Source organism: Sphaerodactylus townsendi, linkage group LG03 (assembly GCF_021028975.2).
Source record: "Sphaerodactylus townsendi isolate TG3544 linkage group LG03, MPM_Stown_v2.3, whole genome shotgun sequence".
NCBI lineage: Eukaryota > Metazoa > Chordata > Lepidosauria > Squamata > Sphaerodactylidae > Sphaerodactylus > Sphaerodactylus townsendi.
In genome coordinates this window covers 3,750,415-3,777,097 of record NC_059427.1, presented here as the reverse complement: position 1 = coordinate 3,777,097, position 26,683 = coordinate 3,750,415, and the positions used below count along the sequence as shown (strand labels likewise).

General features: G+C 44.1%; 1 protein-coding gene and 1 pseudogene across 1 annotated transcript in view; both read left to right on the top strand.

Annotated features, from left to right (window-relative positions):
- The window catches only part of LOC125428523, a 73,646-nt pseudogene extending 55,139 nt beyond the window's left edge, over window positions 1-18,507 (top strand).
- LOC125428603 (zinc finger protein ZFP2-like) overlaps window positions 1-26,683 on the top strand; it is a 145,324-nt gene that overhangs the window by 21,719 nt on the left and 96,922 nt on the right. The window contains 1 exon segment of the mRNA XM_048489007.1: window positions 11,238-11,305. Coding sequence (XP_048344964.1) covers window positions 11,238-11,305 — 68 coding nt within the window.

The window sequence follows — 26,683 nt, the reverse complement described above, 5'->3', positions numbered from 1 at the left end:
GATGGAACCCCCCGTCCAAGGAAGCATCAACACTTGATCAATACATGACAGAAGGTGTCTCTCCATTAAATGATAAACATTCTGCCATCAAGAGCAGTTAACAGTCTTCTTTTCTTGATTCTGTATTGCGTTATGGTCTGACCAGTGTTTTCACTTTATTCCAGATGGTCCCCAGCACAAGTTAGAGGGAGAAGAACCACACCACCTATTTAATGAAAAAGAGCAGAAGAGAAACACCGGAACAGAATGGAAGAGGGAGGAAGAATGCTCCGGTTCTCAGGGTGCTGAATCCCAGGTGATTGGTACACGTGACATATTTAATACAAAGGAGAAATCTGATGAATACTTGGAGCGTAGAAAGAGGTTAGGTAGGAAGAGAGACATTCCTGACCATCAGCAACTCTACACTGGCAAGAAACCCCAGAAATGTTTGCAGGGTGCAAAGAGCTTTATTTGGAGTTCACACCTGTTTGTCCATCAACAAATCCACACTGGGGTGAAGCCACATAAATGCTTGAAAAGTGGAAATAACTTTGCTTTGAAGTCACAGCTTCGTTCCCATCAACCTATCCACAAAGAGGGGAAGCCATATAAATGCTCAGATTGCAAAAAGTGCTTTGCTCGGAGTTCACACCTTACTGTCCATCAACGTATTCTCACTGGGAAGAAGCCATATAAATGCTCAGATTGTGAAAAGAGTTTTGCTCAGAGTTCACACCTTATTGTCCATCACCGTATTCATACTGGGGAGAAGCCATATAAATGCTTGGAGTGTGGAAGGAGCTTTGCTCGGAGTTCAGTTCTTACTGTCCATCAACGTATGCACACTGGGAAGAAGCCATATAAATGCTCGGATTGTGAAAAGAATTTTGCTCACAGTGCACACCTTGCTGTCCATCAACGTCTACACACTGGTGAGAGACCATATAAGTGCTTGGATTGTGGAAGGAGTTTTGCTCGTAGTTCAGTTCTTACTGTCCATCAACGTATTCATACTGGGGAGAAGCCATATAAATGCTCGGATTGTGAAAAGAGCTTTGCTCGGAGTTCACACCTTGCTTACCATCAGCGTATACACACTGGGGAGAAGCCATATAAATGCTCAGATTGTGAAAAGAGCTTTGCTTCGTGTGCACAGCTTACTGTCCATCAACATATACATACTGGTGAGAAGCCATATAAATGCTCGGATTGTGAAAAGAGCTTTGCTCGGAGTTCACACCTTATAGTCCATCAACGTATGCACACTGGGGAAAAGCCATATAAGTGCTTGGATTGTGGAAGGAGTTTTGCTCGGAGTTCAGTTCTTACTGTCCATCAACGTATTCATACTGGGAAGAAGCCATATAAATGCTCCGATTGTGAAAAGAGCTTTGCTCGGAGTTCACACCTTATAGTCCATCAACGTATGCACACTGGGGAGAAACCATATAAGTGCTTGGATTGTGGAAGGAGTTTTGCTCGTAGTTCAGTTCTTACTGTCCATCAACGTATTCATACTGGGGAGAAGCCATATAAATGCTCAGATTGTGAAAAGAGCTTTGCTTCGCATGCACAGCTTACTGTCCATCAACATATTCTTACTGGTGAGAAGCCATATAAATGCTCGGATTGTGAAAAGAGCTTTGCTCGGAGTTCACACCTTATAGTCCATCAACGTATTCACACTGGGGAGAAACCATATAAATGCTTGGATTGTAAAAAGAGCTTTGCTACGAGTTCACAACTGGCTGCCCATCGAAATCTTCACACGGGTGAGAAACCGTACAAATGCTTGGAGTGTGGAAAGAGCTTTCTTTCGCATTCACACCTTATGTATCATCATCATATACACACTGGAGAGAAGCCATATAAATGCTCAGATTGTGAAAAGAGCTTTCGTTCGAAATCACAGCTTTGCTCCCATCAGCGTATTCACACTGGGGAAAAGCCATATAAATGTTCAGATTGCGAAAAGAGCTTTGCTCAGAGTTCACATCTTACTGTTCATCAACATATGCACACTGGGGAGAAGCCATATAAATGCTCAGATTGTGAAAAGAGCTTTGCTTACAGTTCTCACCTTGCTTACCATCAACGTATGCACACTGGGGAGAAGCCATATAAATGCTCAGATTGTGAAAAGAGTTTTCCTTCGAAATCACAGCTTAGCTCCCATCAACATATGCACACTGGGGAGAAGCCATATAAATGCTCAGATTGTGGAAAGAGCTTTGCTCGGAGTTCACACTTTACTATCCATCAACGTATGCACACTGGGGAGAAGCCATATAAATGCTCAGATTGTGGAAAGAGCTTTGCTCGGAGTTCACACTTTACTATCCATCAACGTATGCACACTGGGGAGAAGCCATATAAATGCTCAGATTGTGAAAAGAGCTTTCGTTCGAAATCACAGCTTTGCTCCCATCAGCGTATTCACACTGGGGAGAAGCCATATAAATGCTCAGATTGTGAAAAGAGCTTTCGTTTGAAATCACAGCTTTGCTCCCATCAGCGTATTCACACTGGGGAAAAGCCATATAAATGTTCAGATTGCGAAAAGAGCTTTGCTCAGAGTTCACATCTTACTGTTCATCAACGTATGCACACTGGGGAGAAGCCATATAAATGCTCAGATTGTGAAAAGAACTTTGCTCACAGTTATCACCTTGCTTACCATCAACGTATGCACACTGGGGAGAAGCCATATGAATGCTCATATTGTGAAAAGAGATTTCCTTCAAAATCACAGCTTTGCTCCCATGAACGTATGCACACTGGGGAGAAGCCATATAAATGCTCGGAGTGTGAAAAGTGCTATTGTTCGAAATCACAGCTTTGCTCCCATCAGCGTATTCATACTGGGGAGAAGCCATATAAATGCTCAGATTGTGAAAAGAGCTTTCGTTTGAAATCACAGCTTTGCTCCCATCAGCGTATTCACACTGGGGAGAAGCCATATAAATGTTCAGATTGCGAAAAGAGCTTTGCTCGGAGTTCACATCTTACTGTCCATCGACGTATGCACACTGGGGAGAAGCCATATAAATGCTTGGAGTGTGGAAAAAGCTTTGCTCGGAGTTCAGTTCTTACTGTCCATCAACGTATTCACACTGGGGAGAAGCCATATAAATGCTTAGATTGTGAAAGGAGCTTTTCTCAGAGTTCACACCTTACTGACCATCAACGTATGCACACTGGGGAAAAGCCATATAAATGCTCAGATTGTGAAAAGAACTTTGCTCATAGTTCACAACTGGCTTTCCATCGAAATCTCCATACTGGTGTGAGACCGTACAAATGCTTGGAGTGTGGAAAGAGCTTTCCTTCACATTCACACCTTGCTGTCCATCAAGGTATCCACACTGGAGAGAGAATATAAGTGCTTAGAGTGTGGAAAGAAATTTGCATTCAATCCGCACTTTAGCTAAATTCAATGTATCTACGCTGGGGAGAAGCCATAGAAGTGCCCGGATTGAGAAAAGAGCTTTGCCTGGACTGCAGGTCTTAAGGCCTATTAACGTACGTACACTGGAGAGAAGCCATAGAAATGATCCAATTCTGAAAATCTGACTACCCAACTTATGCACACTGTGTAAAAGTCATATAAATGCTTGGATTGCAGAAAGAGCTTTGCTCAGAGTTCACACCTTGCTGTCCATAGAATTATCCACACTGGTGAGAGACCATATAAATGCCTGGATTGTGGAAATAGCTTTCCATGCAGTTCACAGCTTAATGTCCATCAATGTATCCACACTGGGGAGAAGCCATTTAAATACTTGAAAATTGAAAAGAGATTTATTCAAAGTTCTACACATATGGCCCATCAGTGTATCCACACAGAAAAGAAACCACATAAATGCTTGGATTGCCAAAACAGTTTTGCTCATACAGGACCCCTTGCTGATGAATTCACAGTGGAGAGATACAACAGAAATGCTTGGAGTGTGAAAAGAGCTTTGGTAATAGTTCAGCACTTAGGGTCCATCTTCAAGAACACAGTTTCAATGGCATCATCATATCCACACTGAAGAAAAACCATATAAATGCCTGCAGTGTGGGAACATCTTTGCTCAGATTTCAACACTTAAGTCCTATCAACATATCCCTACTGGGGAGAAATCATATATATGTTTAGAATGTGGAATGACATTTGCTCAGAGGGACAACCTAAGTGCTCATCAATGAATCCTCACTGGGAAGAAACCATATAAATGTTTGACTTGTGAAAAGAGCTTTACACAGAATTCAACAATTATTACTCATCAACAAATTCACACCTGAGGAAAACCACACAAATACTTGGATTGCCAAAAGAGCTTTGCTCAGAGTGCTCACCTTGCTGCTCATTGATGAGTTCACACTGGGGATAAACGATGAAAATGCTTGGAGTGGGGAAGATCTTAGAGTTCACAACAATACCCATCAACGAACCCACACTGAGGAGAAACTACACAAATGGCTACAGTGTGAAAAGAACTTTCCTCAGAGTCCTTATCAACACATATCCAGTCTGTGTGATTTTTGCTGAGTTAGCAGATCGTGGATTGACTTTTGAGGATACCCATAAAGCATTGATCCTGCTTTTGATGAGTCATGGGAGACCTGTGTGACCAGTCTACAAACTCTGCCAGTTGCAACACTTACGCTGGATTTTGTTATTTCCAAGCTTCTCGATGCAGAAAGACAGAGGGAGTTCCAGGCAAGTTCTTCTAAACTACAGAAGGAGCCTACAGCATCTGCCTGTGAACTGTTTTTTTCTGCTATTTGCTCAACAAGGAAGTGTTACCGTTGTGGAATTTCTGGGCACCTAGCCAAACAATGTAGGAGTGTCCTTCAACTACAAAAACTAGCATGGAGAAAGCAAAGGAAGAATGATTTTGATGCAGCTGCTTTCTTAGTTACATGTAGAGATAATAATTCAGCACCCATTTGGCTGATTGATTCAGCGTGTGCTGTATATGTGGTGAATACAGAGAATCTTATTATAGAGGATCGCCGTACCCCAGCACTGGACCATGTGACTATGGCAAATGGGACTCCTGCCACAGTAAAAGCACAAGGTACTGTATTCATTCCTGCCTTGAATGGGACACTCAAGAACGTGTTATTTGTGCCTGCATTCGAATTCTGCCTACTAAGCATGTCAAAATTCACAGAAAGTGGCTACAAAGTCCTATTTGAGGGACAGGACTGTATAATAAAGAAAGATGGCTCTGTACGTGCTAGAGGTAAATTGTTTAATGACTTGTATTACCTTGAAAATGCTGTTTGTAATGCTGTGCAGAGTGAGAAGGGGGAAAGATTGCAGAAAAGTGTAGATACTATAACAAGCCTTTACACAAAAACTGCATTCATTTTCAACACCATGTTTTTGCCCATGCCAATTTTCGTGTTCTTGCTAACATGAGAAAAATGTGTAATATGGATGTGCAAAGTTGTGGATGCTATTTGGATTGCGCTGTGTGTGCTAAAGTGAAAGTAAAAGCTTGTCCTTCTACAACAAAGAGTGATAGAGTGTCAGAAAGACCCTTTAAGATCATTCATATGGATCTTGCAGGTCCATTTACTCAGAGTCAATCAGGAGCAAAGTATATGCTAGTTCTGTGTGATGATTATTCTCGTTACACATATACTTTCATGCTAAAAACCAAAGGAGAGGCATTCTCCAAGATTAAAGCATGGGTTGAACAAATTGAAAGAGAATTTGATTATAAAGTAGCATGCTTTCAATCTGACAGGGGAGGAGAATGGTCTAGTAATCCGTTCCGTCTCTGGCGTGAACACAAAGGAATGCAGCACAGGTTTACTTGCCCATTTTCTCCTTGGGAGAACAGAGTGGCAGAGAGAAGAATAGCTTTGATCAAACGATTAAAAACAAACATGCTTACTGATGCTGAAATGCCTGAGCATTTCTGGGGGGAGGCTGTGCAAACGGGCACTTATGTGCTGAACAGGTTGTGGCAGGGGCATAATGCCCATTGGGCAAGGTGGGCATCTGCCCAGTGCACCACCTTGTGGGGGGCATCAAAATGCAGGGTTCATTTTGGGGTATTTTTAGTGGTTTTCAATGTTTGGCCTGCAGGGGACGCAGTATTTAGGCTAGCGACAGCCAAATTTCATGGTCTCATCAGGAGACTGTCCTTATGCTGCCCTCCAAGTTTGGTGAGGTTTAGTTCAGGGAGTCCAACGTTATGGACTCCCAAAGGGAGTGCCCCATCCCCCATTGTTTCCAATGGGAGTTAATAGGAGATGGGGGCTACAGTTTTGAGGGTCCATAACTTTGGCCCCCCTGAACCAAACTGCACCAAACCTGGGGGTATCATTAGGGCAGTCTCCTGATGAGACCATGAAATTTTTGAGACTGTGCCTTCAGAAATGTGCCCCCCCCCCCAAGCCTGCAATCCCTATTGACAGCAATGCAGAAAACTCAATGAAGAACAAAGATTCTTGGGCAAATTTCTGGGATGTTTCTGCAGGGGGTGCATTTTTGGGCATATCAGCACCAAAATTTCAGGGTATCATCTGGAAACTGTCCTGATGATACCCGCCAGGTTTGGTGCAGTTTGGTTCAGGGGGTCCAAAGTTATGGACCCTCAAAAGGGTAGCCCCCATCTCCTTAGCAAATAATGGGTATGATATGCACATATTGGTGCTGATATGTCTAAAAATGCACGCCCTGCAGGCACCATTGTTCTGGTGCAAAAATTTTTTTGGTCGTGGTGAAGTGGCCGCCCATGGGGGGGGGGGGGCAATCCAACTCAGGTTTTGCCCAGGGCTACAGTTTGCCTCATTACACCCCTGGGTTGTGGTCAGAAAGTTTGAAACAGACTCCATATTTCCTGTTGTATGGTAAAAACCCCAAACTGTCTCACATGAGAATATTTGGATCATATGCAAATGTGTTGGTACCTCCTGCTCAAAGAACCTCTGGTGAGCAGAAATAGAGACCTTTGAGATTTGTTGGATGTGATTCTTCTTCTAAGGCTTATCGCTTTTCTCTAAAATTTGGCAAAGTTATGATTTCCCGTTCAACTAATTTTGAAAATAATCTTCATTGGGAAAAAATACATGCCAATTCTGATGTGTTTCTGCCCTTAACCGAGCATCAAGGGGTTACTGTGCAGCCAGCACTACCCAGCTCTAGTCAAGGACAGAGTGTTCAGCTCAAGGTTGAACAGCCACAGCTGCAAGCTGAGTCGTGCTCCGTTGCAGACTTGAAAGGGGAAACACAGGAACAGACTGAAACTGGACGTATTTCTCAGAGAGTCACAAAAGGAGTACCTCCAGAGAGATATGGATTTGGTCAAAATGTGTATGCCTGTCATGCAGCAACACCTTTGACTTATGAACAAATGTTACAATTGCCTGAGTCTGAAGTAACAAAGTGGAACGTGCATATCTTAATGCCCCTTTAAAGCAAAAAGTGTACACGAAAGTACCACCTGGTTTTGAAGATGCCAATGCACCAGATCAGGTATATTGCTTAAAACGTTCTCTATATGGGTTAAAACAATCGGGGAAGAATTGGTACACATGTTTAGATGCAAAACTCAAGGCCATGAACTTTAAAAGAACAATTGCTGGTGTGTGGGTATATACGAGAGGCCATAGCAAAAACCTTGAGATCATCCTGATTTATGTAGATGATGTCTGTATTTGCGCTAACACAGAAAACAGATTACTAATATCAAAGAACAGCTGGGTTCTACGTTTGTGATAAAAGATCTAGGGCTCATTCCGCACACGCAGAATAATGCACTTTCAAGCTGCTTTCAGGGCTCTTTGAAGCTGTGCGGAATGGCAAAAACAGTTGTGAAAGCAGCTTGAAAGTGCATTATTTTGCGTGTGCGGAATGAGCCTAGGTGATATTACAAATTACCTGGGTATTGAAATACAACGTATAGTGTATCCTTACCCAGAAAAATAGAATTGCAAATCTAGTAAAAAATGTAAAACTGGAAAATGCAAAACCTACTCAAACCCCTATGGTACCTGACTTTCTAAAAGCACAAGACTCAGAACTATGTGAAAACCCTGAGTTATATAGAAGACTTGTGGGATCAATACTTTATATTGCAAACTGGGTAAGACCTGACCTGGCTTTTGCTGCCAGTGCTCTTAATCATCATGTCCATAATCCAACTGTAAATGATTGGAATGCATTAACAAGAGTCATTAAGTACTGGAATACCACTGCAAATGATGGTCTGTGTATATTTCCTGAGAAAAAGAATAATCAACAAGCTGCTATTGTTGATAGCTCATTTGCTGATAGTGAGGACCAGAAGTCTTGTACTGGCTTCATCGTTAAATATGCAAATGTGCCAATAGCTTAGTGTTCAAGGAAACAAATCAACGTATGTCTGTCAACAAGTGAATCAGAAATAGCTGCTATGTCAGAAACAAACTTGGTTGCAATCTTTACTAACTGACCTTGGCGAATCAGTACAAGTACCCATCCATGTATTTACTGATTCCCAAACTGCTATACAGCTAATAGAAACTGAAAATCTAAAGGTGAGAAGTAAATATATTGGTGTGAAATACGACAACATAAGACAACCCGTGCATGAAGGTAACATAAAATTATGTTATTATGTTATGTGCGTTTGTGTTCCTACTGAGTTCCAGTGAGTTGTGCTACCCTGCTACCTGGGGTTTTACCCCATCCTTCACAATACCACTGGCAGCCAATTTGTAAATCTCTGCAAGGGAAAAAGAGTGGGCCCTGCATTGGTGACCACAGTGACCATTTGAAGCTGCCTTCAGATATAATTGAAGGGAATGTATTTAAAATTGTGCAATAATAGAATGAGAGAACAAAGAGTTGTAAGGAATAAAACCTACACCATGCAAACCTCTACCTAAATGGGGGGGGGGAGATCCCCCTCCACCGATCTCATGCGGCCACACTTGTTAATGATCATTACACCCATGAGTTCAGGTGCGTAGCCATGTCGGTCCAAAGCAGCAGGAAACCAGTTTGGGTTCAGTGGCATCTTTAAGACCAACCAAGTTTTATTCTTGGTATGAGATTTCATGTGCACGCACATTTCTTAAGATACACTGAGACAAAAATTGAAAACCACTACAGATGGTCGGAAGTGGGTCGGGTTCTGGGGGATAACAGTGTGGTGGAGTTTGATGGCAAAGTCTACTACAGTGTAGCCAGAAATCACGTCCTTTATATCTCTACTAGCAGTAAAGACAGCTGTTAAGTAAGCAATACAGCGTGCCTAGATAGGGCAGGGTGTGCAGGCAGGCAGGGGGCTGATCTGTGGGCTGGGGGGCTTGCTGGGGGGGAGGCCGGGAGGGCTTGCTGGGGGTGGTGTGGGGGTCTAGGAGGGTTTGTGCTGCTCCAGGGCAGGGATGGAATGGCCTCTGCCAATGGGGGAGCAGGTGAGGGGCTGGGCCAGGAGACCATAATCAAATGCTGTGGTGAGATCTAACAATATCAGAAGCACTGACCTGTCTCGGTCCAGATGAATCCATAAAGGCAACAAGCATGAACTCCATCCTCTGGCCCTGCCAGAAACCAGACTAGAAGGGATTCAGTACTGATGCATCCTCCGTAATGCCTACTGTATGATAAGTAGACACTTGGATCAATCTGTAGGCCGATTAGAAGATGAGAACAGGGAATCAGCAGTTTACAGGAAGAAGAAGAGGAGGAGGAGGAGGAATTTGGATTTATATCCCCCCTTTCTCTCCTGTAGGAGACTCAAAGGGGCTTACAATCTCCTTTCCCTTCCCCCCTCACAGCAAACACTCTGTGAGGTGGGTGGGGCGGACAGAGCTCAGAAGAGCTGTGACTAGCCCAAGGTCACCCAGCCAGCATGTGTTGGAGTGCACAAGCTAATCTGAATTCCCCAGATAAGCCTCCACAGCTCAGGCAGCAGAGCGGGGAATCAAATCCGGTTCCCTAGATTAGAGTGCACCTGCTCTTCACCACTACACCACACTGGTTCTCCAGGAGACTGTAGCAGCATTTGAAGTTAGCAACAAAGATTGTTAGTAATGATGGAGTGACGCAGTTGTGATGGGATTGTAGAATGGAGGGAAAATCCAGAAGAAATCATGTAAATATTCGAGAGATGATGTGTTTGGAGCATGTGTGTCACCTTGCTGGAATAACAAGTAGAACACTGGTGGCATTTCCTGGGTAGAGGTTTCCTTTCTGAATACATGATGACTTTGCCCAACTGCCAAACGATTTTGGGACGTGGAAAGTGTGGTTTTATTAATTGAGAGGTTTGGGGAGCAAAACTGAGAAACACACATGTTGGAAAGGGGAACACCCTACTGAGTGTGTGTGAACAAAATCTTGGTGTATGAGTGGACCATAAGTGAAATATGAGCAGCCTACATGATGCAGTGACAAAAAAGCCCAGCACCATCTTGGGGTGTATCAGCAGAGGCATAACATTCAGATAATACGATGTCCTATTTCTCCTGCACATTGCATTGGTCAGGCCTCACCTGGAGTACTGAGTTCAGTTGTTTCCACTTCATAAAGGATGTGGAAAGAATGGAGCCAGTGCAGAGGAGAGTGATGAAGAGGAAGATCAGGGGCCTGGAGACCAAGCCCTGCGAGGAAAGGCTGAGGGACTTAGGCATGTTTAGTCTGAAGAAGAGAAGACCGTGTGTGTGTGTGTGTGTGTGTGTGTGTGTGTGTGTGTGTGTGTTCATGATTGCTCTCTTGAAGTATTTGAAGGGTTTTACTCAGAGCAAGGCATGGAGCTGTTCCTAATGGCAGCAGAGATTAAGACTCACAATAATGGGTTTAAATTAAAAGCAAAAAGGTTCCGACTGGATATTAGATAAAAACTACTTACAGTAAGTTGGCAACAGTGGAATCAGCTACCTAGGGGCATGGGGAACTCCTCCTTTCAGCAGCAGCGGAACAAACACTTGTCTGGGATAATCTAGGCTGATCCTGCATCTATTCGGGGGTTGGATTGGATGACTTTTATGGCCCCTTCCTGCTCTTTGATTCTAAGTGCCTGTTCCTTGCATTTCTAAGTTCTTCCTTCTTAATTCTTGAATTCTGGAGAATCAGGAAGCCAGGTCTTGGGTTCGTATGTGATAACTGTCTCAAGATTTTATGTGGGAAAATCATGGAAGCAGAAAATTAGCCAAAATATGGACAGAAGGATAATTGCCATCATGAGCCAAGACAGAGAGAACCTTATTCCTCCCCTCCTCAAGAAAGCATATAATGTTTCCCATTTACTTTCTTATCATTCCAGGTGGAGCCGTACATTCTTTGCTAGCTTTTGGGGGCGGAGAGGAAGCAGCTTCCGTGCCACCTCCTGGGGTAAGTGTGGAACTCTGGGCCTTGCCCCAGGTGCCCCCCCCCCACCTCCCTTGGCCTGGGAGAATCTTCCCTTTGTCTATGATCAGTCCTGGTCACTAGATAGCAAATGAAAACATCTGATGGAAGTTTAAAACATGGACATCAACATCTGATTGTTCCTTTTGGATTGGATAAGAAAGGGAAGAATTCTTACTTTTTCAATATTTGTTTCTCTTTTCAGGGTCTGGTGACCTTTGAGGATGTGTCTGTTCGTTTCTCTGAGGCGGAGTGGGCTCTGCTGGATCCGGACCAAAGGAGGCTTCACAAGGAAGTCATGGAGGACAACTGTCAGAATGTGGCCTCTCTGGGTAAGGCTCTCTTTTCCTTTGACTCACACATACTGAAGGTGGGAGTCCTTCCTTCTAAGAAGGACCCCCATCTCTGACCTGGATGCCCTTGGCTTGCCCAATCCCACCAGCAATTAGAAGCTCAGGCAGGTCGGTCCAGATTTGTACCTGAATGGGGGACCACCAAGAAAGTCCAGAGCCATTACGCAGAAGGAGGCCGTGGGAAACCACCTCTGTCTGTCTCTTCACTATAAACCCTGCAGTGAAGTCAGCTGCAGCTTAAGAGCACTTTCCACCACTACCAATAAGGGTCCCGGATACTCTCGGTAGGTGAATGTCGAAGGTCTAAATGTCAGCAGGGGAGTTGGTTCTGCATCTTTACCTGAGTCCATCAGTATTAGTGTGGAAGCTAAAACATTGGTTTGTTAATGAAAAGGAACACGATTGAGGAGAAAGGGCCTCCTCTTGACCTCCCATTGTGGATAGAGTGAGCTCATTGTTCTTCAGGGCAAACAAAATGTTGAGTACAGGTGAAAATCTACTGAAAGGAGGGCAGGAGCACAATTGCCCTCCCTAGGAGTTTATGAGATGTCAACAAAGCCTCCCCTTGGGCTTTTCAGAGCAACCAGGGAAATGATTATTTCAAGGAATAGCAATACTATTTGTGTAGAGCCCTCAATATGCTTTTTATGAAGCTCAGAAAGACATTTTCTTGACTCAGTGACATTACAGTTTCCCATGGGAACTGAGGAGGATCATAGTGGGGTGGAAGGGGCAGAATTGGAGTCCTACTGGGGTGTTCATTCTACTTCCACAGTGTAGGCTGAGGTCTGGCTCACAATTCACTAATACGAGGGAGTAGAGCCCTGAAGAAAAAGGAGGAGGATATGGGATTCAGCAGATGCTATTTGGCTTCATGTCATGATGAGCTTCATTTGCTGAATTCTAGGCTTCCAGTCGTCTTTTTAATTCAGCTCAGCAGGTTCTGTTTCCCTGCTCAGAGCTGGAGAGAAAGTGAAGACAGGATATGCCGTTCTGAGCTCTACTGAGGTGGAGTAGTATAAAATATGTCCTCAAAAAAGAAACATATTTACCGGTATAAGTCTTCACATTTATTTCTGGCTTGTTAGTAGCAGTTTTTGGGATCCATCACTGCCTTTTCCCATGAGGTCTCTTCCAAGGAAGAAAAGCAATTAGACAGTTGCCTTTTGTCAGAGCCACAGTTGGCTGGGATGTCCGATCCTGCTTCCCTTGGGAGGGGGCTAAGATACTATCCTGGTGGCTGTGTAGGCTAGGGCTTCCCTTTCCTGTGCTGATGTTGCTGGTTCGCTTCTCCACTTTGGGTCACAATAAGGAACAGCAGATGGATCCTTCTAGATCTCCCTCTCTTCCCACTGCATCGATCTTTTAGGATTAAAAAAAAAATTGATACTTTCCCTCTAGAATTGGGATGTCTGGACGTAGACCCAAAGAACAACTTCTGCTTCTGGAACCTGGACCCATAAGCCCAGTGAAAGAAGCAGGAGATCCAGTTGTCCAAGACATAGAAGAAACAGAGAAATCAGAGGGATCTCTTTATTTAATTAAGACATTTATTAAGATTTTTAAAACATATACAGGGAACAGAAAAAGAGAGAAATCAGGCAAAAAGAAAAAGTACATAAAATGTACGTAAAGAACAAAATGTATAGTAATAAGATTCAGTTTTGTCTGAATTAAATGTAAACACACATAACAATTTTCTATTTGTCTCCCATCACAATTATAAAAAGAATTCTTAGTTAAGTAATTAATTCACTATATCGGTTTTCTCATTCTTCCATTCGTCAAATCCACAAATCATCAATTTGATTTCTCTGTCTTATTCCAAAAGTCTCTCAGGGATTTCTATTCATCGGTGAATTTAGATACGTTTTTTTCTCTACTCAAAGATGCAAGTTTATCCCTTTCTGCCCTTTCCCATAATCTCAGAAGTCATATTTCTGTGTAGGTATAGGTAACACTTTTCCTTTTTTGTGTCTCTTAATATTCTCACTGCTGATATCACATATGAAATAGTTCCGTGTTTTTTCCAAACTAACTGTCCATAACACCCAAAAGAAAAGCCTCTGATTTCATTTGTATGTTTATCTTTAAAGAGGAAGAGATTTTCCAGAAGTCCCTCTAGTCCAGCCTCTAGTTTGACAGTCTAGTCAAAGAGAGTCCCTAAAAGGTTCTGAACAAGAGGGGCAGATTCAAAGAACCCCTCTTCAGAGAGAGACTGCTTCTGAACGGGCAGGTTCCACTGGGCCACTGTAAGGCTGGACACACTCAAACAAAGCTGACTTTGCGAAAAGGAACAAACTTTATTGAATTGTGTAGCTCCTCACACCAGGTCGCTGTCTCGCAGTCCTGGGTCACCGAAGTCTCAGAATCGCTCGAGTATGTGGTGGCTTGTGCAGTGGCAACTGGAGCAGTGATGGTGTGCCGGCGCGAGTTGGTTTTCGGAGCCGGTGTCAGGTGTTTCACCCAGGATCGGGTGTCAGGATCTCCAGAGGTTGCTTGGGTGCGGCGTTCCAGGCATGACGCAAAGTGCCCTTCCCCTCGCAGTGGAGGCAGAGTCCCAGGCGACGGCGGTCTGCGCGGCTGGTGTTCAAGGGTCCCCGTCCGGGTAGTCCCCTCGGTAGGGTGTGCGGCTGGACGATTCTGGGAGCGTTGGGCGCGACTCCACTGGAGTTCCGATTGGTCGACCTGTCGGATCCTCAATTCGGCCTCTCCCACTCTTTGGATCCACTCCAGTAGTGTCTCCGGGTCTCCATTGATCAGGCTCTACTGCAGTATCTTTGGGTGGAGCGCGTCCTTAAACAGCTGCACTAGGACCATTTCTGGCCACCCCCGTAAGCGGCTAGCCAGTCTGTGGAATTCCGCGGCGAAGTCACTGACTGAGCGGGTTCCTTGGCGTAGCTGTTGGAGTTTTGCCCGGGCCTTCTCCTCGGTCAGCGAATCCTCGAACCTCGGCAAGGCCAGCAGGAACTGTTCTAAATCGTAGAGTTCAGCGGCGTCACTCTCCACAAGGCCGACAAACCAGTTCGCCGCTTCTCCTTTCAGCTGTGTCCCTAGTTCGAGAACCCTCTCCCGGTCTGACCAGAACTCCGACTCATGGACCTCCATGTATGAGCCCGCCTGTATCAGGAAAAAGGCGAGCTCGTCTGGATCCCCGCTGAAAATCACTCTGAAGTTTCTGCGGGGGCGGCACGCGCCGCTTGGGTCAACCTGGGGGGAGGTGTCCGGTGGGCCGTTCACCGGGCGGGAGAGTAGGAAGCCACTGTCAGGTCGTCGGTCATGTAGTTCGCCATCGGGCTCTCGCATCGGGGGGGATCTTCAGTCGGCCATTAGCGAGGCCACCTGTTGTTGTAGGGTTGAGAGGTCGTTTTGTAGCTGGTCCCGTTCTCAACTTAGCTCTGCGGTTCGCAGTTGCAGTGCTGTGTAGGCCAGATGTTGCTTGTCCATTTCCTGGTCTGCCCGTCGCGCCGCTTCTTGAGACCTCGCAAGGAACGTTGGTAGACAGATCTGTTCAACCGTCCCCACTCCGTGAAGGGTGCCCACCCCTGTCCATGATTTGCGATGGGGAAGGACATCTCTCCGTGGGCTGACTCCGGTTCGATCGGAATGGAGCATCTCTCGACCCAGCCATGCTGCGAAGATCTGGACATGGTAGAGTGTGAAGAGGGAGTTCCAGCACAATGTAAGGCTGGACACACTCAAACAAAGCTAACTTTGCAAAAAGGAACAAACTTTATTGAATTGTGTAGCCCTGGGTACAGGGTGCTGGAACTGAGGGTTCTTGCCCTCAGTTCCAGTATATAGGGGTTGCAGGGGGCGGTCTCTCCCAGTGGCGGGAACAGGAATAACTGGGGAAACAGAAACTTACTGGGGAATAGAAACTTATGTAAGGGCCGTGGCCCTGACAGGCCACCTTGTCTCTGATGGAGCCCCCCTCCAAGGAAGAATCAACACCTGATAAATACATGACAGAAGGTGTCTCTCCACCAAATAATTCATGTTCTGCCATCAAGAGCAGTTAACAGCCTTCTTTTGTTGATTCTGTTTTGTGTTATGGTCTGACCAGCCTTTTCACTTTATTCCAGAGCCTGATGGTCCCCAGCACAAGTTGGAGGGAGAAGCACAACACCAGAAAAGAAACACTGGAACTGAATGGAAGAAAGGGGAAGAACACTCTGCTTCTCAGGGTGCTGAGTCCCAGGTGTTCGGTACACATGCCATAATTAATGCAGAGGAGAAATCTGATGAGTGCTTGGAACGTAGAAAGAGGTTACGTAGGAATAGAGACATTCCTGACCATCAGCAACTCCACACTGGCAAGAAACCCCAGAAATGTTTGCAGGGTGCAAAGAACGTTATTTGGAGTTCACACCTTTTTGTTCATCAACGAATCCACACTGGGGTGAAGCCTCACAAATGCTTGAAGTGCGGAAGTAATTTTGCTTCAAGGTCACAGCTTCGTTCCCATGAACATATCCACAATGAGGGGAAGCCACATGAATGCTCAGATTGCGAAAAGAGCTTTGCTCAGAGTTCCCATCTTACTGTCCATCAATGTATGAACACTGGGAAGAAGCCTTATAAATGCTCAGATTGTTACAAGACCTTTGCTTGGAGGTCAAAGCTTACTGTACATCAACGTATGCACACTGGGGAGAAGCCATATAAATGCTCAGATTGTGAAAAGAGCTTTGCTCGGAGTTCACACTTTACTATCCATCAACGTATGCACACTGGGGAGAAGCCATATAAATGCTCAGATTGTGGAAAGAGCTTTGCTACAAGTTCACACTTTACTATCCATCAACGTATGCACACTGGGGAGAAGCCATATAAATGCTCAGATTGTGAAAAGAGTTTTCCTTCGAAATCACAGCTTAGCTCCCATCAACGTATTCACACTGGAGAGAAGCCATATAAATGCTCAGATTGTGAAAAGAGCTTTGCTCACAGTTCTCAACTTGCTTACCATCAACATATGCACACTGGGGAGAAGCCATATAAATGCTCAGATTGTGGAAAGAGCTTTGCTCGGAGTTCTCAACTTGCTGCTCATCAACGTATTCACACAGGGGAGAAGTCATATAAATGCTCAGATTGTGAAAAGAGCTTTGCTCAGAGTTCAAACCTTACTGCTCATCAACGTATTCACACTGGGGAGAAGCCTTATAAATGCTCAGATTGTGACAAGACCTTTGTTTGGAGGTCAAAGCTTACTGTACATCAACGTATGCACACTGGGGAGAAGCCTTATAAATGCTCAGATTGTGAAAAGAGCTTTCCTTCGAAATCACAGCTTTGCTCCCATCAACGTATGCACACTGGGGAGAAGCCATATAAATGCTCAGATTGTGGAAAGAGCTTTGCTACGAGTTCACACTTTACTATCCATCAACGTATGCACACTGGGGAGAAGCCATATAAATGCTCAGATTGTGAAAAGAGCTTTGCTCAGAGTTCAAGCCTTTACAATCATCAACGTATCCACACTGGGGAGAAGCCATATAAATGCTCAGATTGTGAAAAGAGCTTTCCTTCGAAATCACAGCTTCACTTCCATCAATGTATGCACACTGAGGAGAAGCCTTATAAATGCTCAGATTGTGAAAAGAGCTTTGCTCGGAGTTCTCAACTTACTGCTCATCAACGTATTCACACTGGGGAGAAGCCATATAAATGCTTGGATTGTGAAAAGAGCTTTGCTTGGAGTTCTCAACTTACTGCTCATCAACGTATGCACACTGGGGAGAAGCCATATAGATGCTCAGATTGTGGAAAGAGCTTTGCTCAAAGTTCAAGCCTTAACATTCATCAACGTATTCACACTGGGGAGAAACCGTATAAATGCTCAGATTGTGGAAAGAGCTTTGCTACGAGTTCAAACCTTGCTGTCCATCAACGAATTCACACTGGGGAGAAGCCTTAAAAATGCTCAGATTGTGACAAGACCTTTCCTTGGAAGTCACACCTTACTGCTCATCAACTTATGCACACTGGGGAGAAGCCATATAAATGCTCAGATTGTGAAAAGAGCTTTGCTCGGAGTTCTCACCTTACTGCTCATCAACGTATTCACACAGGGCAGGAGTCATATAAATGCTCAGATTGTGAAAAGAGCTTTGCTTGGCGTTCACACCTTACTGTCCATCAACTTATGCACACTGGGGAGAAGCCTTATAAATGCTCAGATTGCGAAAAGAGCTTTGCTCGGAGATCAGGCCTTATTGATCATAAAGGTATTCACACTGGGGACAAACCTTATAAATGCTTAGATTGTGAAAAGAGCTTTGCTCGGATTTCAAACCTTGCTGTTCATCAACGTATGCACACTGGGGAGAAGCCATATAAATGTTTGGAGTGTGAAAAGACCTTTCCTTCAAAATCACACCTTAGCTACCATCAACGTATGCACACTGGGGAGAAACCATATAAATGCTCGGATTGTGAAAAGAGCTTTCCTTCGAAAGCACACCTTAGCTCTCATCAACGTATGCATACTGGAGATAAGCCTTATAAATGCTTAGATTGTGGAAAGAGCTTTGCTCGGAGTTCAAACCTTGCTGTCCATCAACGTATGCACACTGGGGAGAAGCCATATAAATGCTCAGATTGTAAAAAGAGCTTTCCTTCGAAATCACAGCTTAACTCTCATCAACGTATGCATACTGGGAAGAAGCCTTATAAATGCTCAGATTGTGAAAAGTGCTTTGCTTTGCGTTCACAGCTTACTGTCCATCAACGTATTCACGCTGGGGACAAGTAATATTAATGCTGAGATTGTGAAAAGAGCTTTACTTGGAGTTCATGATCATCAATGTATGCTCACTGGGGAGAAGCCATATAAATGCTCAGGCTGATTCCTCATGGACCAAAAACAGCAGTGTGAAAACGTTGTGAAAACAGTATAAACCCTTTTACACCATTTTAAACCCTTTTACACCATTTTCACACCGTTTTCACACTGCTGTTTTTACCCATGCGGAATCAGCCTCAGATTGTGAAAAGAGCTTTCCTTTAAAATCACACCTTAGCTCCCATCAACATCTGCACACTGGGGAGAAACCATATAAATGTTTGACTTGTGAAAAGAGCTTTACATAGATTTCAACAATTATCACCCATCATAAGAACAAGCCAGCTGGATCAGACCAGAGTTCATCTAGTCCAGCCCTGTGCTACTCTCAATGGCCCACCAGGTCCCTTTGGGATCTCACATGCAGGATGTGAAAGCAATGGCCTTCTGTGGCTGTTGCTCCTGAGCACCTGGTCTGTTAAGGCATTTGCAATCTCAGATCAAGGAGGATCAAGATTGGTAGCCATAGATTGACTTCTCTGCCATAAATCTATCCAAGCCCCTTTTAAAACTATCCAGGTTAGTGGCCATCACCACCTCCTGTGGCAGCATATTCCAAATACCAATCACACGTTGCGTGAAGAAATGTTTCCTTTTTATTAGTCCTAATTCTTCCCCACAGCATTTTCAATGTATGCCCCCTGGTTCTAGTATTGTGAGAAAGAGAGAAAAATTTCTCTCTGTCAACATTTTCTACCCCATGCATAATTTGATAGACTTCAATCATATCCCCCCTCAGACGTCTCCTCTCCAAACTAAAGAGTCCTAAACGCTGCAGCCTCTCCTAATAAGGAAGGTGCTCCAGTCCCTCAATCATTCTCGTTGCCCTTCTTTGTACTTTTTCTATCTCTTCAATATCCTTTTTGAGATGTGGCGACCAGAACTGAACACAGTACTCCAAGTGCAGTCGCACCACTGCTTTATATAAGGGCATGACAATCTTTGGTTTTATTCTCAATTCCTTTCCTAATTATCCCCAGCATAGAGTTTGCCTTTTTCACAGCTGCCATGCACTGAGTTGACATTCCCATGGAAGTATCCACTAAGACGCCCAAATCCCTTTCCTGGTCTGTGACTGATAGCACTGACCCCTGTAGCGTGTATGTGAAGTTTGGATTTTTTTGCCCCTATGTGCATCACTTTGCATTTTGCTACATTGAACTGCATTTGCCATTTCTTAGCCCACTCACCTAATTTATCAAGGTCCGCTTGGAGCTCTTCGCAATCCTTTGCAGTTCTCACCACCCTACATAATTTGGTATCATCTGCAAACTTGGCCACCACACTAGCCACCCCTACTTCCAGGTCATTTATGAATAGGTTAAAGAGCACTGGTCCCCAGGGGCGTACCTAGGCAAACTGGTGCCCGGGGACAAAACCTGAGTTTGGCGCCCCCCCCCCCCCCGGCCCGGTGTATGGGCGGCCACCCTCCCCCACCATGACCAAACAATGATTTTTTGTACCAGCTCACAAAACACCTCCCACTCCCATCAAAACATACATGGCTCTCTCCCCACCAACTCTTTTCCTAATTTCCTAATCACAACAACCCTATGAGGTAGGTTGTTAGCCTGAGAAAATACTCCAAGCCAGTGCAAGTGGGTATTAAGCATGTAAATCTCTCACAAATCACCCCCAGCAAAACATTTACCAAACAAATGACAGCATCATCTCTCACAAAACACCTCCCGTGGAATCCACCCCCAAACAGCATCACTTTCAATGGTGTTTAAACTAGGGAGCTCAGATTCTTCTTTTAAATCTGCCTTAAAGGGAGAATCTGGGGTCCCCTGTTAAAACAAAATTGAAAGTGATGCTGTTTGGCGGGTGGATTCTCCCACACCCTGAAACAGCATCACTTTTGAGGGCTGGAGATTCAGATGAAATAGCAGATTCGGCTGGAATCTGGGCAAATTTGGACAAAAATTGTCCAATTATGTCCTGCCCAAATAAGAACAAATGCGAATGCAAGGTATTTGGGGGGTTTTTGGGGTATTTTTGGTGTTTTTTCGGCCTGCAGGGAGCGCATTTTTAAAGCTAGCGGCACCATGATTTCAGGGCATCATCCAGAGACTGCCCTGATGATACCACCCGAGTTTGGCGATGTTTCGTTCAGGGGCAACAAAGTTATGGGTGCCCAAATGGAATGCCCCCATCCCCATTGTTTTCAATGGGAGCTAACCTGAGATGGGGGCTACCCATTTGAGGGACCATAACTTTGGTCCCCCTGAACATAACTTCACCAAACTTGGGTGGCATCATGAGAATAGTTAACAGATGATACCCTGAAATTTTGGTGTCACAAGCTTTAAAAATGCATCCCTTCCAGGCACCCAAAGAAATTTGCCCAAGATTCTTTGTTTTGCAGTGACTTTACTCCATTGTAGCTAATGAGGAATTTCTGAGGCAGGCTGCACATTTTTGAAGATAGAGGCACCAGACTTTCAAGGTGGCTCCAAGAGGCCTTGAGTAATAGCATCCAAGATTGGTGAGCTTTGCTTCTGGAGTGGGGGGGGGGAGTTGAGAGAGATCTGAGCAAACTCAGCCCACAGGCTTTCATGTGCAGGAGCGGGGAAAATAAAATTGAACCCCCAGAAGCAAAGATCTCCAAACCTGGATGCTATTACCAGGAGGCCCTCTTGGAGCCACCCTGAAAGTCTGGTGCCTCTATCTTCAAAAATGTGCAGCCTGCCTACACACTCAGAAATTCCCCATTGGCTACAATGGAGCAAAGTCACTGCAAAACAAAGAATCTTGGCCACATTTCTTGGGGTGCCTGGAAGGGGTGTATTTTTAAAGCTAGTGACACCAAAATTTCAGGGTATCATCTGTTAACTATTATTATGATTCCACCCAAGTTTGGTGAAGTTATGTTCAGAGGGACCAAAGTTATGGTCCCTCAAATGGGTAGCCCCCATCTCCTGTTAGCTCCCATTGAAAACAACGGGGATGGGGGCACCCCCTTTGGGGGTCCATAACTTTGCAGCCCCTGAACCAAACATCACCAAATTTGGGTGGTATCATCAGGGCAGTCTCTGGATGGTACCCTGAAATTTTGGTGCCGCTAGCCTTAAAGATGCGCCCCCTGCAGGCCAAAATGTGAAAAAACACTTAAAACATTTAAAAACACACAAACGACCCTGAAATGTTGGCGCCCCCCCCCCACGTGACTAAATGGGGGGCGCCCGGGGACATAGGGTACCCCCTGTCCCTAGGCAGGAACACCACTGCTGGTCCCAAAACTGATCCTTGTGGGACACATATTCAACAAATTCAACACTGGAGAAAAACCACACAAATGTTTCGATTGGAAAAAGAGCTTTGCTCAGAGTGCTCACCTTGCTGCTCATTGATGAATCCACACTGGGGATAAATGACAAAAATGCTTGGAATGGGGAAAATCTTAGAGTTCACAACTTATTACCCATCAGGAAACCCACACAGGATAAACCATACAAATGGTTACAGTGTGACAAGAACTTTCCTCAGAGTTCTTAGCTCTCTGGGCTTGAACCTTTCTGCCGTGGGGTAACAGCATGTGAATGCTTTGAGCATAGAAAAAGCTTTGCTCGGAGTTCAAACCTGTAAGCCTAGCAATGGATCCCTACCATGAAAAACCGCAGAAATGCTGTGCATGTCCAAAGAACTTTACTTGGAGTACAGACCTTATCTCATCCACATAAATGGTAGAGTGTGAAATGTTTTGTTCAAAGTGACAAACTAAAAGCCTATCAATGTTATCATCAAGCATTATCGTCGCGACTACAGGAATGCAGTTTATTATAAAACGTGAGGCTTTTTTCTCATACTCCATGAAGACATCTTATGAAGGAGTGTCAAACATTGAAAAGTGAATAGGTCCTTTTATTTAAGATTAAGTTGTTTGCCACTCTTGCTCCATTCTCATATTTACTCATCATGGGAATGACCAGTTCTGCCTCCTGCCAGAGCAAAAGAACAAATGTCCCTTTGGGGGGAGGGTGGGTTATAAATGTAAATAAATAAATACATCTGGCCTTTCTGTAGCTTTGTATGCCAGATAACAAACTGCCCACCGACTCCTCCAGCCAGCTTCCAAAGAAAACAATCTTCTCCATTATCTCTTCTGAACAAAAGTGAAACCTAAAAAAAACCCCCTCCCAGCTGCAAAACTGCTAGAAAATCCAAAAAGCATTTTTTCCCCACAAGGTTAAAACAGAAAAAACAACAACAACGCTGGTCCTTTAGGATAATTGAGAGAGTAAACATTCTTAAACAGAGCAAGCCTCTCCGTAAACAAATCCAGGGCAGTCCCGCCCTCTTCCTCCCAGCTGGAGTAAAACCAAAACCTTGCCTCCTTTGACTTCTCGACTTTCTTGATTAACCTCCAGGTGTTTTCATTCTGAGAAAATATCATTGTTTTCTACAAGCAGTGTTTCAACTGTCAATTGTTTAAACCTAGCGCAATTCTTCCATACAGGGTGTCACAAACATTTAAAAGTGAATAGATCTTATTTAGGACTAGATTCTTTTGCCACTCCATTCTCATATTTAGTGATCATAGGACTATTGAATAACCAGTTCTGCCTCCTGCCATACCAAATGAACAAATGTCCAGGACAAGCACCCTTTTGGCCAAACTGTATGGAACATTTTATTTTTAACAAACATCATAGCTCACTTTTTCCCCAGCAGAGACCTAAAATGGTTCGTGCTGTTCTCCTCTCCTCCATCTCATCCCAACCACCACCATGCTGAGGGGTTGGCTAGGCTGAAAATGAGTTACTGGCTTAGAGTCAGCTAGCAAATTTCATTGGCAGAGGCGGGATCTCATATCTGAACGAGCCTGTATCTCCATGAACTTAGTCAGACCCTCTGATGACTGCATTACATTGTCTCTGTTGGATCAGAGAGATTCTTAAATCCCCATTGTGCTTTTTAAAGTTTAATACACATTTCAAAAAGCTGAATACCATAAAATAACAAACCCTGCCTTACCCCCACGCCCAATAGTTTACCCTCCGCTGCTGAAGAAAGTAAGGGAAAACACTAAAAAGAAGCACAAAAGGCTTTAGCCTGAGGCCCATGATCCTCGCTTATTCATGTTAATTCGGAAACTGTACAATGCAGCCTCCTGCCAGGTAAAACTGAACCATTCAGGCTCACTCTCCAACAAAATACCCACGTCAAGAGGAGTCAAACAGGGGTGCGTGCTGGCCTCGCATTTATTTAACTTGTATATAAATGACCTGCAAGACCATCTTAACACGGTGGAAGGACATCTACCAATAGCAGGAGGCCATCCTGTCCCACTGTTACTGTATGCCGATGATACTGCCATTTTATCGCAAACCAGAGTTGGCCTTATGAGATATTTATGAGCATTTTTCAACTACTGTGATTTAAATGAATTAAAGGTTAATTATTCAAAATCCAAAAGAGTAGTTTTTTCAACCCACTGGAAACAGATGACATGGAAAATCAATAACATCTATCTTAATCAGGTCAAATCTTTTAAATACTTAGCCCTAAATTTCCAATACAATTTCCAGTGGTCAGTACAAAGATCCCGCTCCATTACTTCTGGGAAAGGGCTGCTATCAGGCATTGTCCAGTTCTATCATGGGAAGGGTTTTCAATCTATCATTGCTGCCCTGAAGATTTTCCAAGCAAAGGTGATTCCAAAGATTCTTTACGGGATCCCCATATGGATCAATGCCCTCAACTCTGAAAGCGATCTAATTCAAGCTTCATTTCTGAGAAGAGTAATGGGAGTCCCCAACAGTATCACCTTTACCACTCTGTGCCTTGAATGCAGACTGTCTACAGTTGAAACCCTAGCTTGGATCTTTACAATAAAATTCTGGCTCAAGATTCACTTTAGATCCAAGGATGATGACATTACCTTACATCTACTCAAAGATAATTACGTCTCCAACTGGTCCAAGGTAATTATCAACAAAATCAGGAGTATTGGAATAGATCTAACTGTCTTCCAAAACAGCAATGGGAACTTTATTTTCTGCCAAATTAAAGACATACTGAAAGACCATGAATGCCAGACTTTCTGTTCAACAAAAATCCCAGTCTGTTCTCCTCGTGCTTTGGGCATCTTTCCTAAGTATGGAGTTATAGCTAATTATCTTGCATCTACTTTACCTGTTGACCAGCGTCGGGCATTTATGTTAGCCTGATTGAATAATTTTCCTTCATGCTGGAAAGGTTTAACGCCTTCCCCTCTAAAGTGATGGAAGGAAGATATCAAGGCATGCCAATTTCAGAGAGATGCTGTCCGTGCCCATCAAATGAGTTGGATTCCATCCAGCATATCCTTTTAAACTGTCAGTTCTACTCTACCCTACGTAGTATCTATATTACTCCGCTTCTTAAAACAAAACCCAGCCTTCCTGTAACATACATAGTAACCTATTTATTAAATGATCGATCCCCTGAAACAACTCTCAAGGTTGCTACTTTTTTAGCAGAAGTAATAAACAACAAATGTTACCAAAAACCTGAGCTCATGTAGTCATACAAGTTTACAAATACACGGGTTTATACGTGATTTAATAAAACGACAAACGTGAGCCGTTCCCTAATGTGAGTGGATTTTAATTGTTTGGCTCTAAATAATATGTCATATATTTGATGTTCTGTATATATAACATTTTATTACAACTTGGATATTGGAATATTTTTGTATTCATGCACTGGATTTGTTGTCTGTAGAGATTATAACTTATGCCTAATAAAGTTTTGCTGATGATGATGATTCTCCTACCCAAGTTCTTTTAGAATGACAAATAAATTCAGATGCACGTTTTAGATTAATCCACCCTTTACTGGCGGTGAGAAATTTTTTTTAACCCTACTGTCGCCATACGTTTTCTTCTCGGAGACTATAATGCTGATACAACATGTGCGGTAGCTCTATTCCTGACAGCCATTTTAAAGTGTTAACTTATTCCTGTTTTATTATTGCCAATTGCGCTATTTATACTACATTAGTACATTATAAGTATATCTACATGAGTGTGCAAACGTTTCTCTGCACGAATTAACGTCTTTTATATACATGAGCTTGTATTATCTTGATTTTATGTCAATAGATGCGTGATTGATTGATTGATAGTTTACCCTCCGCTGCTGGAGAAAATAAGGGAAAATACTAAAAAGAAGCACAGGAGACTTTAGTGTCAGAGCCTGAGGCCCATGATTCAATGGGTGGGATGGGAAATAGTCTGGAGTGGAAATAGAACATTCCTTCCCTTTTTCACCACCCCTCAAAAAAACCCCAAATAATTACCCAATTCTGTATAACCCAGTTCCAGAGGGGTTAGGGGCAGTGGTGGGATCCAAACATTTTAGTAACTGGTTCCCTCACCACCACCACCCCTCAGCAAAGGGGGCAGAAGCATACCTAGGCAAACCTGAGCCTTGGGCAAAACCTGAGTTGGATGCCCCCCCCCCCCCGGGCAGCCACCCCACCATGACCTCCCTCCCCCGGCAATTTTTTTTTGCACCAGGTCATTTCTAAATCATCATCACATTATAGAAAATGCCCCAACTCACAAATCTGAACACAGCAATGGTGAAACACACAGGTTCTTTGATAGAGACTGGTGAGATAAAAGGCTGAGAATCAATGAATTGCAGGACCTGAAAGGGATTAACCCAGTTCAGGGAGTTACATTATTAGTCGCAATTGCTATATGGAACCCTCACGTTCAAAGGCAGTATGTCTCTTGGGGAGGCGAGGGCGTGGAGATGGAAAAGCGGACACAAATAATTAGTAACCCACTCTCGGGAACTGGTGAGAACCTGCTGGATCCCACCTCTGGTTAGGGGTATTTCAGGAGAGTTGCCCCTCTGTACACCACGGGGTGCTGTTTCTGTCCAGGAATACTGGTACGAGGAGCAGGATACTACCCTAAGAGAGGGGGCCTGGCTCCTTTTACTACCCAAAGCAAGGTGTTGGGACATCCCACTGCCAGCCCACTTGTAAATCTCTGCAAGGGAAAAAGGGCGGGCCCTGCACTGGGGACCACAGTGACCATTTGAAGCTGCCTTCAGATATAGTTGAAGGGAATGTATTTAAAATTGTGCACTGATAGAATGAGAGAACGAAGAGTTGTAAGGAATAAAACCTACACCATGCAAACCTCTACCTAAAGAGAC